Consider the following 15,814-nt stretch of genomic DNA (forward strand, 5'->3'; position numbering starts at 1 on the left):
ACATATGGTAGGTAAAAGTTAATTTGGCAAAGGACTGAGATTTCCCAACAAATCTAATCATTGCCAGCAGCACAGCATCTGGTGGCATGTTGTGCTCTGGCAAGGACTTCCCGTGGCAATCCCTTAATCGGATTGCTATCTGTTCCTCACAAGACATGTACAATCTCTGTGCTGTTGTTGTTGCCTCACGCCACTAACTTTGCAGAAAACATCTTCTGTTTCACTTCAAAGACAAAAGAAAGTGTAGGCTAATTGTATTTATGAACATTGCATGTGCAGTGAGCTGAAAGTTGTAATTGATGTTAATTATACTGCAGGTGTGGTTCGAGGCACATTGGTTGTTGGTTCGTTTTGAACAAAACAGTGATTAATCAGCTGTGCAGATCTACCTGGTTGATGGAGTTGAATGATGCATGCTTTAAAACCTAGTCACACATGAAGTGCACAATTTTTCATTCATTCATTCACCCTCGTATCGTTCCAAAACTGCATGACTTGCTTTCTTCTGCAAAACACAAAAAAGATACATTTTAGCTTGCGAGTACCAAATTGACTTCTTTTTCGTAGCTTGTTCCGGTTAAACGGTCAAATACATACAAAATGATGTCAAAATGCTCATCTTGCTGAGTATTCAGGTAAATACAGCTCGTTTGGGAACATAGTTGAGAGAAAACGCATGTTGTGTAACAGTGTATTGAATCCATGCGTACTCTCTTAAAGTGACAGCAGTCTAATAAACCTGTTGATCTTTCATGTTAATAAAAAACACAAAGAGAAATCACTTGCTGCTCTTGACTGAATAACTTTTGTAACTTTAATTGTAAGCATTAATCTATATTTAATTTTTACAAGGAACAATATCCAGTGTTATTTTACATTTGATTATTTTCTTTTCTGTATTATGTCTTATATAAATACTTAGACCCAGCTGAAAATCTTAAAGCCATGTTTATTTAATTTGTCTCTTCATTCTATTGTAATTATTTGTGCTATTGTTTGCACTTTGTTTATTTGTTCTTATTTTTATTACTCACTGTTTACCTGCCTTTTGTTGTTGTTGTAAATTTAGTGTGTGAGCTATTACAACAAAATTAACCAAATTATCAAAAATTATGAGATAATTACAAATTATATGTATGACGGTATGTATGGCATTTCCCCCTCTGGCATGAAATAATTCACATTTTAAGGTATTTTATCAAAAGGTGAAAATTCCAGTATCATATATAAAGTATATAATATAATACTTTGGCATACAGCTCATGAAAACCCAAAATTCTCAAAAAATTAGCATATTTTATCCGACCAATAAAAGAAGTGTTTTTAATACAAAAAAGTCAACCTTCAAATAATTATGTTCAGTTATGTACTCAATACTTGGTCGGGAATCCTTTTGCAGAAATGTCTGCTTCAGTGCGGCGTGGCATGGAGGCAATCAGCCTGTGGCACTGCTGAGGTGTTATGGAGGCCCAGGATGCTTCGATAGCGGCCTTAAGCTCATCCAGAGTGTTGGGTCTTGCGTCTCTCAACTTTCTCTTCACAATATCCCACAGATTCTCTATGGGGTTCAGGTCAGGAGAGTTGGCAGGCCAATTGAGCACAGTAATACCATGGTCAGTAAATCATTTACCAGTGGTTTTGGCACTGTGAGCAGGTGCAGGGCGTGCTGAAAAATGAAATCTTCATCTCCATAAAGCTTTTCAGCAGATGGAAGCATGAAGTGCTCCAAAATCTCCTGATAGCTAGCTGCATTGACCCTGCCCTTGATAAAACACAGTGGACCAACACCAGCAGCTGACATGGCACCCCAGACCATCACTGACTGTGGGTACTTGACACTGGACTTCAGGCATTTGGGCATTTCCTTCTCCCCAGTCTTCCTCCAGACTCTGGCACCTTGATTTCCGAATGACATGCAAAATTAGCTTTCATCCGAAAAAAGTACTTTGGACCACTGAGCAACAGTCCAGTGCTGCTTCTCTGTAGCCCAGGTCAGGCGCTTCTGCCGCTGTTTCTGGTTCAAAAGTGGCTTGACCTGGGGAATGCGGCACCTGTAGCCCATTTCCTGCACACGCCTGTGCACGGTGGCTCTGGATGTTTCTACTCCAGACTCAGTCCACTGCTTCCGCAGGTCCTCGAAGGTCTCGAATCGGTCCTTCTCCACAATCTTCCTCAGGGTCCGGTCACCTCTTCTCGTTGTGCAGCGTTTTTTGCCACACTTTTTCCTTCCCACAGACTTCCCACTGAGGTGCCTTGATACAGCACTCTGGGAACAGCCTATTTGTTCAGAAATTTCTTTCTGTGTCTTACCCTCTTGCTTGAGGGTGTCAATGATGGCCTTCTGGACAGCAGTCAGGTCGGCAGTCTTACCCATGATTGCGGTTTTGAGTAATGAAACAGGCTGGGAGTTTTTAAAAGCCTCAGGAATCTTTTGATGCTTGATTCAGATGATTAGGTTAATAGCTCGTTTAGAGACCCTTTTCATGATATGCTAATTTTTTGAGAAGGACCTGTATATATATATATATATATATATATATTATTATTTATTTTTTTTGCTTGTAACCTTTCCCAATAATGAGCTTCAACATTCTTTGAAATCTGTTTGTTAAAAAGTAACCCTAACCCTTCATTTTTAGGTGCATGCTTGGCTTTCAAAGATATCCTTATTATTTTTATAGAGAGTGCTATTTTTATGAGTGGTTACAACTTTTGATATATACTGTGACAAGCGAGCGCTATCATCCTGGAAGGGCTGTGGTCTAATCACAACCCTTACAATAGTGGGTTTGAACAGTTGTGCAGTTGCCTAGCAACGGGCAGTGGTGGGTTTCCCAAAAGCTTTGTTGCACAATGAACATTGTTGAGTCCACTATTGAGCTTCGGTAGTTTCCCAAAATTCCCCACATTTCACACATCATTATGGGGTTCTTGGTTGTGACAGAGGCCTGATTCTTTGTTCCAAACAACACCTACATAGCGCCATGTATTCATTACGTGTTAGCCCCTTTCACACAGTAATCCTAGTAAATTACCATAAAATTACCAGAATGACTTTACCGTAGACACACAAATATGCTGTTCACATAAGCAACGGCGTTCAGGCTTTTTAACGTTAAGAGAGATTCACACAACAGCACCAAAATACCAGTAAATTTTGAGATGTCAGTCATTGGAAATCTTTAAACTTGAAAAACTTTAAACTTTAATTATTTAAAATCTTTAAATGTTGCGCTGTTGTCTTCATCCGCGATTATGAGAACCACTTAAGTTTCATCTTAAGTGTCATTTTCTGTTAAATTTGACACAATTTTTTACTTTAGAGACAGTGTAGAGAAAAGAAATCTCTGATGACCGAGGCACTCCTTAGTTAAAATGTCTTTATTGGAAAAATGACATGTCCTAAACGGACAATTTTAAAACACCCACGCGTAGCGGCATGGAGCCTTCTTCAGGGCATAGTGAAGCAGATAGAAAACTGATCTTATAATAACAAAGACACACTAGTAGAAACAAACACAGGTGCAAGTAATCATACAGGTGTTGAAGGTCTACACAGGTAATTACTAAGACACGCCTCTCACACGGTTCCCAGTACTAAAACTATAAATCACAGTAAAAAACAAAAACAAAAAACAAAAAACACACAGGCACCAAATAGCATGCATATATATTCATGCATATATTGCTAGGGCACATCTCTCACATGGTTCTCAGCAACGAATCTATTGATCACAATAAAAAAACGAAAAATATACAAGCAACAAAAATAGCATGCATATACACTCATGCATATATTGATAAGACACACCTCTCACCTGATTCACAGCACTAAAGCTGTTGGTTGCATTGTAAATAGAACACAAGCAACAGGTAGCACGCATGAACTCATGCATACACATATACATATAAAATACAATGAGAAATAGGTAGTCACAAGAAAAACAATATTACAGAGTCACAGAAAAGGTCTATAGTCTATCTCCTCATTTAATCCTGGATAATTCATTGCTTTAAAACTCCATATCCAAAAAGTTTCACGTTGCAATAACCGTTTTAAAATGTCACCTCCACGTATTGATTTTTTAATAATTTCAATGCCCTGAATTCTCAAAGATGATGGATCACTATGGTGTACTTCTTTATAGTGTTTGGCCATAGGGTAATCTTCGTTGTTGACTCGGATTGCGTATTTGTGTTCATAAAACCGCTCTTTTAGTTTTCTTTTAGTTCTACCCACATAGAAACACCCACATGGGCATTGTAGGCGGTAGACGACATATTCAGAGTTACAGTTAATAAAACCATTCGTCTTGAATTCTCTCTGCGTTCTCAAATCACAAAAAATCTTACTCTGAATGACACCCTCACAATGGCTGCAAGAACCACACCTATATGTCCCCCACAATCCTTTTTCTAACCATGTTTTTTGTTTAGGACCTGGAAGGTAGCTTCTTACAAGTTTGTCCCTTATGGATGGTGCCTTCCTAAACACATAGGCGGCTCTGGAAAGACATTTTTCAGAATCGGATCACTTCGAATTAACCCCCAATTGGACATAATTATTTGTTTCATTTCAAAAGCACTACTACTATATTGAGTAACAAAGACAGGTCTGGAGTTGTTTTTAACCATGTCTTTACTCCTCTTTTTTTCATAAGAATTTAGAACAACCTGAGGGTAGACCCATTATCTCAGGCAATGGATCTTTGACAGAGCCCTGCTCCCAATTTGTGGACTTTTTTATAAAACCCTTAGTGCGGGATCTCCCTTCTTTCATTGAAGACACTACTGATGTGTTAAATAAACTTATGAATATCACAGATGTAAAAAATTGTTATTTGGTGACATTAAATTGTAGCCTCTCTGTACACCAACATTGAACATCAAGAAGGCCTATCAGCCTTACAACATTATTTGGTACATAGGTCAGAAACGTCACCCCCCAACCATTTTTTACTTTCTCTCACAGAATGGATTTTACACAATAATGTGTTCCTCTTCCAAGAAATTTTTTTTAGACAACTTAAGGGCACAGCGATGGGTGCATGTTTTGCTCCTAATTATGCCAATTTATTTTTAGGTCACTGGGAAGAGCAATACATATATGATCGATCTAGTAACAAATTCTGTGATAGGATAATTGTTTGGGGACGCTTTATTGATGATATTCTCTTTGTTTGGTCGGGGAATGAGGAAGAACTTTTGCAGTTTCATGAGTACATCAATACAACTAACCCAAATATAAAACTATCAATTGAATATTCAAAAATATCTATACATTTTTTGGATTTGAGGGCTGACAGCTTCCACCCAAGGAGCCTGAAAGATAACATTCCATTTGGACAATTTCAGCGTCTTAGACGCATCTGTAACAAAGATTCTGATTTCGAAATGCAGGCTCAAGATATGTCATTAAGATTCAGGGCTAGGGGCTACTCACCAATGACAATAGAGAAAGCAATAGTAAAAGCACGCTCCATAACACGCTCTGATCTACTACTAAAAAAGAAAAAGAGGAGGAAAGACATGGTTAAAAACAACTCCAGACCTGTCTTTGTTACTCAATATAGTAGTAGTGCTTTTGAAATGAAACAAATAATTATGTCCAATTGGGGGTTAATTCAAAGTGATCCGATTCTGAAAAATGTCTTTCCAGAGCCGCCTATGACTGTGTTTAGGAAGGCACCATCCATAAGGGACAAACTTGTAAGAAGCTACCTTCCAGGTCCTAAACAAAAAACATGGTTAGAAAAAGGATTGTGGGGGACATATAGGTGTGGTTCTTGCAGCCATTGTGAGGGTGTCATTCAGAGTAAGATTTTTTGTGATTTGAGAACGCAGAGAGAATTCAAGACGAATGGTTTTATTAACTGTAACTCTGAATATGTCGTCTACCGCCTACAATGCCCATGTGGGTGTTTCTATGTGGGTAGAACTAAAAGAAAACTAAAAGAGCGGTTTTATGAACACAAATACGCAATCCGAGTCAACAACGAAGATTACCCTATGGCCAAACACTATAAAGAAGTACACCATAGTGATCCATCATCTTTGAGAATTCAGGGCATTGAAATTATTAAAAAATCAATACGTGGAGGTGACATTTTAAAACGGTTATTGCAACGTGAAACTTTTTGGATATGGAGTTTTAAAGCAATGGATTACCCAGGATTAAATGAGGAGATAGACTATAGACCTTTTCTGTGACTCTGTAATATTGTTTTTCTTGTGACTACCTATTTCTCATATGTATTTTATATGTATATGTGTATGCATGAGTTCATGCGTGCTACCTGTTGCTTGTGTTCTATTTACAATGCAACCAACAGCTTTAGTGCTGTGAATCAGGTGAGAGGTGTGTCTTATCAATATATGCATGAGTGTATATGCATGCTATTTTTGTTGCTTGTATATTTTTCGTTTTTTTATTGTGATCAATAGATTCGTTGCTGAGAACCATGTGAGAGATGTGCCCTAGCAATATATGCATGAATATATATGCATGCTATTTGGTGCCTGTGTGTTTTTTGTTTTTTGTTTTTGTTTTTTACTGTGATTTATAGTTTTAGTACTGGGAACCGTGTGAGAGGCGTGTCTTAGTAATTACCTGTGTAGACCTTCAACACCTGTATGATTACTTGCACCTGTGTTTGTTTCTACTAGTGTGTCTTTGTTATTATAAGATCAGTTTTCTATCTGCTTCACTATGCCCTGAAGAAGGCTCCATGCCGCTACGCGTGGGTGTTTTAAAATTGTCCGTTTAGGACATGTCATTTTTCCAATAAAGACATTTTAACTAAGGAGTGCCTCGGTCATCAGAGATTTCTTTTAATCTACACTGTCTCTAAAGATGTTCTACCTTGGACCGAAGAGCACCCAAATTAAACTCAAAAGGAATTGAGCACGCCATTCATCCTGAATGATCATCCTGAAACACAATTTTTTACTTCTTACACAGAAGTTCTGAGTGGTACTGTAGGTGTAAGGGGATGATCACACAGAACGCGTTTTTGATCTTAAAAACACGAGACGCACATTATAGGCCTAGTATTGAAAGTGACGGCCAAGTATGGTAACCCATACTTGGAATTTTACCTCTGTATTTAACCCATCCAAGTAAGTGCACACACATTAGGAGCAGAGTAGTGAGTGAACACACACACTACAAACGTGGATACACACACCGGGAGCAGCAGGCAGCCTTGAGTGGCGCCCAGGGAGCGATTGGGGGTTAGGTGCCTTCCTCAAGAACACCTCAGTCATATTCCTGCCGGTACTGGAATCGAACCAGCAACCTTTGAGTCACCAGTCCAACTCTGTAACCATTAGGCCATGACCGCCCCAACTGTATTCAACTGCAAAGCCGCAGCGCTGATAAATAGAAGGCAGGGTCTCGAGCACAACAGGCTGAAAATTCTCCAAGTAGGTATAGCTGCAGACTGGAGATCTCCAAAACTGAGCGTGAAGTCCAAACATGGGCACAACCTCCAAAACGGGGCAGTTTGAACCTCCGCTAAATGATATAAGCGGGAATACCCCGCAAGCTCTCCCACGAGCCGCCTCAGCGCGGCTTCTACGGTATTACTTTGCTCTAAGGGACGGGGGTTGGTTGGGGTGAAAAATCACGCATTCCTGTCATGTGCCTGTCTGTCAATGGGCGGAAGCCACGTCCAGGCTGCAGCTTTACCCTTCTCACGAGACGCAAAGCAATGTCATAAATGTCCATCTAGTGCATATTTACCTAAAAAAAATATTAAAAAGCAGTGGAGCTTACTGTACACAGCGCGGCATCCATTAAAACTTTATGATTGGCCCAAAGCATACTTCTTAAGTCAGCGTGTTCGAAACTTGTATCTGCTCAATTTAAGGCTAAAGGTTAATAGTGAATCAGTCATTCAAAACAAATGCTGATACACTTGTATCATGTACTGTACCTTTGTGGTCACATGGGTTGTGTCACTGTATGGAGTATGTATAGTGCATGGCAGTAATTATATCAGTCAAGGATATATTTAGACAAGAGGCCTGTTGTCTATTTCTGTACTGTACTATAACCTAGACTTAGACATTATTATTTATTAGATTGAAGCTTTAATTATATTGTTCTTCATAATAATCAAAATCACACAGTGTTCGTTCGATGGCCAGAGGGGATTTGGTCACCTGACTGAGCTTGGTTTCTCCCTGAGTTTTTTTTTTGCCACTATCGCCTATGGCTTGCTTGGGAACACTTAATATTCAGTAATATTAATGATTTGACTGCACTGAGACTGTTGGATGAGAACTGAAGTGGACAATGACATCACTGTTTTCTCCAGAGCTGCTTTATAGCTTAATTGAACTTATTTCATAATTTATGTATTTTACAGCTATTTAATCGACTGATTTCAACTGAATGATGACTGTTTAGTATTCTCTTTTTAGAGCTGCTTTACAGCAGAATTAAATTCTGTTTGCATCACTGAATCATCATTTTTCTGTTTATCACTGTAATGCTGCTTTGAAACCATCTGTATAATGAAGCGCTATAGAAATAAAGGGGACTTGGCTTGAATAATGATCATTTTTGCGGTGTGCACAGACATACTTAGGCAGTTGAGCCGCATTATTTCAAGATTAAAATTTCTATTATTTGTACTTTACAATGTTTTGATGCACTTAAACATACTGCACAATATTCAATAACATTGAAATGAGTTCTTTAGCACTTTTTAGTTACAGTTCAAGTATTCAACAGTAGTTCTGTAAATCTATTAAAACAATCACAATTAATTATGAACTTGCTGAAATTTGCCGATAAACTTTGTTTTCTTTTCAAAATGCAGTGCATGAATTATAATACATTTGGTTGTTGGCATGGTTTGAAATACTTAAATACCAGAACCAAATGACATTCATAAATGGTTTGATACTTTTAAACTATAATAAAAAAAACATTAAAGATAAATTATATAAAAATATATATTATACAGGGGATTATATACAGTACAGTACATCATTTATCTTTAATGTTTATCTTTCTACTGATTTTATAGAGTACACTTTGTAGATGACACTAGCAGTTGTTGAACACATAAAAGGTACATTTTTGCTGTATCTTGTTTCATTTCTGCAGATTTATGTCCTTACCTATAACAAAGTAACTGGTTCAGTTCTTTAAAAAATTAGGCGTATTATATTATTTAATAAAGTTTGTTTAGAATTGTAATTTCATATATAGTTAAGGATTATTATGATTGGATTGCATTCATGGCACTTCTAAAACTTCATTCTAAAAATGTTGCACACACAAATGATCTACTTGCTGAGCTTCTTAAAAGATGGGTGATAACATGAGCATGTTAATGATCATTAAAATCTGCAAATGAGTCTGAATATCCTGTTTGATTTTCTCTCGTATGGCTGATAGGGCATCTTAGAACCATCCTGTTTTTCTTTAAAACTTTATTTCTTTTTTTGGGCATCCTAATGTGTTGCTTGCAGCTAAACAGTTTTGCTTTGAAATGAGCAAAATAGAGCCCCCACTTCACTTCCCTCTAAAATCTGCTTACATCCACCGTAATGTGGAGTAAAGTTGCTTTCTCCATCTGTTGCTGTTGTTATGGACCGCAATAGCATAATTTCTTGTATTTTTCTCATATTTCCTTCCTAATATCCTTCACTCAGGGGAGCGATAGACTTAATGTGCTTTTTTGTTTGGACCCCATGTCCAAATAGCCATTTATCAAACCTACAGCACAGTGAGCAAGCCACAGTACCAAATACTCCTGTTCACACTCCGTATTGAATATATTATCTGGATTTATAGTAATATCTTGCAGCCTGTGTGGCGCATATTTCATAATTATGAATATGGCATCATGGCGTGACAAGTGGAAAATTGCAAATGACTTAATGATGATGTATAATGCATATACGATGAAACAAGTCGGCTCAACAGACTGTATGCATTGCGGCATTTTCACGTCTTTTAACAAGCCTATACGAATGTAACGGAAACCATCCTGTTCCTTTGTTTTAAATCCATAAAGTAAAGAGGCTGTGCTCTGCTGAATGTTTTTAAGGAGCAGAAAGTGAATTATTGTGGGAAAAATCAATGTACTGTAATCATCCCTTTTTTTTGAGTCACTTCGGTGTGATGATTTTAATATATGTCCTTTATAACAATGTTGCAGAGTAATACTTTTAAAATGGGAAGTATAAAGCACCGTCTTACAGATCTGTGTGTGATTCTCTTCCTCAGAAATCCGGGAGGCGTTTAAGGTGTTTGATCGAGATGGGAATGGCTTCATCTCAAAGCAGGAGCTCGGCATGGCTATGCGCTCTCTAGGGTACATGCCCAATGAGGTCGAGCTAGAGGTCATCATTCAGAGACTCGACATGGATGGTGAGGAGACACTTACACAAACTGTGAATGGACTGCACAGAGAAAAGACCAGAATAGCTAGAAGTCCTTAGCATGGGATGCTGGTGTGCTGATGTTCCCACCAGGCTGCTAAAAGTGACCATATTATTCTATTTTAAAGGTCTCTCACAACAAGTTTTCATGCATCCAAGGTCAGAAACACTTTAATTTTCTCATTTTATATTGCAGAATCACCTCTTTTCTCACAGTGTCTGAAACAGCTCGATAAAATATTCAGTATCTCTAAACCCCTCCTTTCCGAAAGCCTAGTGTGCTCTGACTGGTCAGATGGCCCAGTCTGTTGTGATTGGTCTACCACTTACATCGTGCATCGGAAACTAAACGCCCATTATATCTGAATTTCAGCTCTGGAGGCTTTCTCAACACTTGTATAAACAGTGATATGAACAGCGTCAGTTTTACTATATCAATTTGAGCGTGAAGCCTGTTTTATGCTTCTGCGTCGAATCGACGGCGTACCCCCGCAGACCCCTCTGCGTCGGCACAAACCCCTCACCGACCCCTCCGCCGTAGCCCGACGTGCACCTCCAAGAAATTGTAACTACGCGTCGAGACGACGCAGACCGCAAGGGCTGTGATTGGTCAGATGCACCGCGATGCAACGCAACCTAACGCAGAACCATAAAACGGCCACGACGCCGTAGGAGTGACGCCGTAGCTACGCCGTGGAGTTGACGCAGAAGCATAATGAGGCCTTGAGTCCACATCCTTTTGAAGTGCATGCAATGTGGATTCGCAGTGCAGAAAATAACATCTTCTCGACATGTCAACAACACGACATATTGCTACAAAATGTTTCTTCTCAGCTACAACTACAGTGTTTGAGGGCGGGTCAAAGTTCTAAGTTGGCATTGTTTGAAGCCAATGAATAATACCATAGGCTGGCATTAAGCAAATTTGTTACAAACCTACATAGATATCGGTTCAGATTCAGAGGATCGGATTCAGAGCGATGATCAAAACATTGATGGAGTAGATTGAGTCCATCAACACCCCCAAAGCTTGCACAGTCATTTACCTCTTCATGAGTTCGACATTTTGCTTGGTAACGTTACGCAGTTTTAATTTATACGCTGTTGAATGTTTGATTATTAGCTTATAGCAGGGTTCTCCAACACGTCGCTCGCCAGCTACCAGTAGCTTGTGGCCTGATTGGAGGTAGTTCGTCTTTTGTGCGCTCAAGTTCGTTATTTCAAATGTAGAAAGCTCATAATTGAAGCGACGCACTCATTATTTCCAGGCGCAGTGAGATGAAAAAATCCATTAAAACTTTGTCATTGTGGAGAGCGCAGTGCATGGTTGCTTAGCAACGACAGACGCCACGGGAAAATCTGACCGAATTTTACTATTAATAATAAAAGATAAGCTAATGTGCATTGCAAACGTCAGTAAATTATCTTTTTTGACTCATTCTTTTTATAAAAATTATTTAAAGGCTGAAATATGCAATGTTTCTTTTTATAAATCTTTTTTTGTCAAAACTTTATTTGAACTTGTACATGTTAGATAACATGCCGCAAGACACTCCTTTAAAATCTGGCCATCAATTTTAATGTTGTTATTTTAATTTTTATGTAAACAAAAAGTGCATATTAATGCTAATTATATTTGTTATTTGCTGGTTTTCGACATAAAACTTGTTCAATTGATTTTATTGTATGGTATTAGTACTTTTTGAACAGGATTCTGTGATAACCATGATCATTTTGTTCACTATAATCATGAAATGAAATTTTCATGCCATTTCATCTCTAGTTAAGATGCACTATAAAATCAACTATAATTATGTGTTTTTACAGTGCAATATGCAAAGTACAATTTTCTATAAAAAAATTCATCTCTGATTCTGTTCTTTTCTCTGACCTTTAAGGGTGACATATATAGGCCTACAAAAACTCGTTTAGGTCTAAAACAGTTTTATGCAGATCATCTTCTTCCCTTGTGTTTGGATCCGGAGATGTAGTACTATTTCAAAAGATCCATAACAGCATCCCATACCGTACAGTATAACAGTGAAAACATGGATTGCCAGAAAAAGTCTCAGGTTACATATGTAACCCTGGTTCCCTGAGAGGGAACGAGACGCTGCGTTGAGACGCGGAGGGAACGCTCTGCGTGATTGCGTCGTGAAGCACGTGTATAATCAGTCCAATGGAAGAGTGAGACGTCAAAGGCGGGTGACGTCATAGACCAGGAAGCTATAAAGCACACCAGAAAACAGACCGCGACAGCTTCTGAAAAAGCCTGAAGCAAGTCGATCAGGGCATGCAGGAAGTATGGCAGGAAGACGCAGCGTCTCGTTCCCTCTCAGGGAACCAGGGTTACATACGTAACCTGAGACGTTCCCTTTCAAGGGAACTTGAGCTGCGTTGAGACGCGGTGGGAACCCTATACCCATTACGCCATAATGAGAAATGCCTGTTCTGTGTGAAGTCCTTGCGCACACCAAGAAGCAAGCAGCCTAGCCCCGGGAGTGGAGAGGTCTAGGTCATAAAATCTGACAAATGTATGTGGTGAGGACCAGCCTGCCGCATTACAAATGTCCTGAAGGGAAACCCCCGAAATTAAAGCCTAGAGGCAGCCATACTCCTTGTAGAATGGGCCTGAACAGCCATAGGTGAAGGCTGTCCGGCCGCTTTATAAGCAAGTGAGATAGCCTCAACTACCCACTTGCTCATTATCTGTTTAGATGCAGGGCAACCTATCTTAAGGTACCCGAAGCAGACAAATAATTTGTTCTGATATACGCCACTGAGCAGCTCTGTGGACATATGCATCCAAAGCCCGGACAGGGCATAACAGATTAAGTTTTTCCTGATCTGGGGTATTAAAGGTGGAGGACAGAAGGCCTGGAGCACAAATGACCCGCACATTTAGTAGGGAACTAAGAAATACAACCCGACCTGGGGTGAAGAAATACTACCACCAAACCAGGTATAAATCAAAGTACCTGCAGGCCTCAGCCTTATGTACCACGGAGAAGATGAAATTAAGGATCTCTCCTCAGAGATAACCCAGCAAAGAAACATTCATTACAGAAATCAAGTACTGTACCAACAGGGCAGAAACAAGATTCAGAAGGCGTTCTCTGCACCAGGCAGAGAACAGTTTCGATGTCAATGCATATTTAGTCTTCTCGTGGAGGGAGCTCTGGACTGGAGTATGGTCTCCACGACCTCGGTCGAGAGACCTGAATCTATGAACAGTATCCATAACTCCAGAGCTCCCAGGAGCAAAGATATCGGGAATGCGTACAGGTGTAGCGTCAACCACACCTAATACATCACGTCCAGTCCAAGCGGAGCTGGATGCGTGAGGGAGAACCACAAAGGGAAATGCATTGTACAAACGATGCGAAAGGTCGACTTGAGTTGACCGAAGTTCTCCCTAAGAAGCTTCACCACCTCGGGGTGAAGTCTCAATTCCCCGGGCCACAGCCCCTGCCTCAACAGGATATCTGCTCTGATATATGAGACCATCAGTGTGTTGTCCGGACCCTTCGCCGAGCGACCACTCATGATTGCCCCCGACTTGTGAGGGAAGCATCCGTCGAAAGCATTATGCGTCGACAAGAAGCCCCCAACATTGGGCCTGGGCGAGGAACCAAGGTTCTTCCACATGACCGAGAGACGAAGGCATAGCCGCGTGACCTTGATCATGCGAAAACAGATTTCCCCTCGGAGAAAACCCCTTGGTCCTGAGCCACTACTGCAGGGGTCTCATGTACAGAAGGCCAAAAGTAACTACGTTGGACGCAACTGCCATGAGCCCCAACCAAAGACCTTTCACCGAGCAGCCACTTATGGCCGCCCCCCATCCTGTGAGGGAAGCATCCGTTTATAGCGTGACACGTCGACAAGAAGCCCCCAGCACTGGGCCCTGGGCGAGGAAGAAGGTTTCTTCCACATGACCGAGGCACGAAGGAATAGCCGCGTGACCTCGATCATGCGAAAACGGATTTCCCCTCGGAGAAAACCCCTTGGTCCCGAGCCACCACTGCAGGGGGCTCATGTACAGAAGGCCAAAAGTAACTACGTTGGACGCAACTACCATGAGCCCCAACAGTCTCAGAAACTGTTTTGCAGTGAATGACTGACCTAGTTTACATTCTTTACGACTGAGAATCGCAGAAATGCGTGCAGGAGACAGACGTGCTTGCATGTTGTCGAATCCCATATTACACCTAGAAAAATGGTCCTCTGAGCTTGGAGTACACTTTTTGGTGTTGAGCCGCAACTCCAACCTCCTTATTTAGGACAGAACGACATCTCGATGTTGAACTGCCAAAAGCTCGGACTGAGTTAAAATCAACCCATCGTCGATATAATTTAATACGCGAATGCCCTGGAATCTCAGAGGAGCCAGAGCTGCATCCACGCATATTGTAAAAGTGCGGGGTGATAACCTAGGCCGAATGGAAGAACCCGATACTTGTATGCTTCGCCCCTGAAAGCAAACCTCAAGAACCTCTGTGATGAGGATGGATAGATAAGTAAGCGTCCTTTAAGTCTATTGTGACAAACCCGTCCTCGGACTGAGTCTGTGACACAATCATATTTAGCGTAAGCATACTTTGAACTTAAGATTCTGAAACCTGCTGTTTAAATGACGCAGGTCTAGAGTAGGAACCAACCCCTCATCCTCTTTCGTAAACAATGAAGTAATGGCTGTAAAACCCTGCCGGGAGGAGGAACCCCTGTTCTGAGCGGACAAGAACCGAATTCTGAACCCTTTCCTATAGTGTGCAGGACCCACTGAGAAATATGTGGCAGTAGTTTCCACGCTGCCAGAAATTCCACTAGGGGAACCACTCTCTCAAGACTGGCCTCTGGATTTGGTTGAACAGTCACTACGGTGCTCTGAAGCGGCGAACCGGCAGGGAACAACCAAACTGACCGTTCTACGACCCTCCTCGGAGGATCGTATGGGGACGCTGACACCTCGGTGCCCTGAACAGCGAACCGGCAGGGAACAACCAAACTGGCAGCGCTGCAACCCTCCTCAGAGAGTCGCACCCCAGAGGGCGCCAAGGAGAAACGATTTCTCAAAACCGTCCCTGCCCCGGAGGAGCCCTCAGAAGCCTGATAGCTTCGTTTTTTTGCAACAGGACTTCCTGTCTAAGCTTTATTAGAGATGACGATAATCCTCAGATCTTGCCTACCTCTAAATAGCTTAGTTCCTACGACCCTCCTCGGAGGATCATTGGAAAAAGCAGGCTACTCGGCACCCTGAAACGGCGAACCGGCAGGGATTCCCCGTATAGTTTATCTGTTTTTGCACGACGCAATTCTCGAATAGCGTCAGTGCTGACATCCTCACATTCATCCATGTCCTTATACTTTACCCACCAGCGCTGCCTAATAAAATGTATTTATTTAAGATGGC

At 40.8% G+C, this 15,814-nt stretch overlaps 1 protein-coding gene across 1 annotated transcript in view; it reads left to right on the forward strand.

Moving 5' to 3' along the window:
* cabp7a (calcium binding protein 7a) overlaps positions 1–15,814 on the forward strand; it is a 65,202-nt gene that overhangs the window by 36,483 nt on the left and 12,905 nt on the right. Inside the window, exon 2 of the mRNA XM_077241681.1 lies at positions 10,247–10,390. Coding sequence (XP_077097796.1) covers positions 10,247–10,390 — 144 coding nt within the window. The remainder of the gene's footprint in view (positions 1–10,246; positions 10,391–15,814) is intronic.

Source organism: Siphateles boraxobius, unplaced genomic scaffold (assembly GCF_051911475.1).
Source record: "Siphateles boraxobius isolate OS27281-9 unplaced genomic scaffold, OSU_SipBor_1 24, whole genome shotgun sequence".
Classification (NCBI taxonomy): domain Eukaryota; kingdom Metazoa; phylum Chordata; class Actinopteri; order Cypriniformes; family Leuciscidae; genus Siphateles; species Siphateles boraxobius.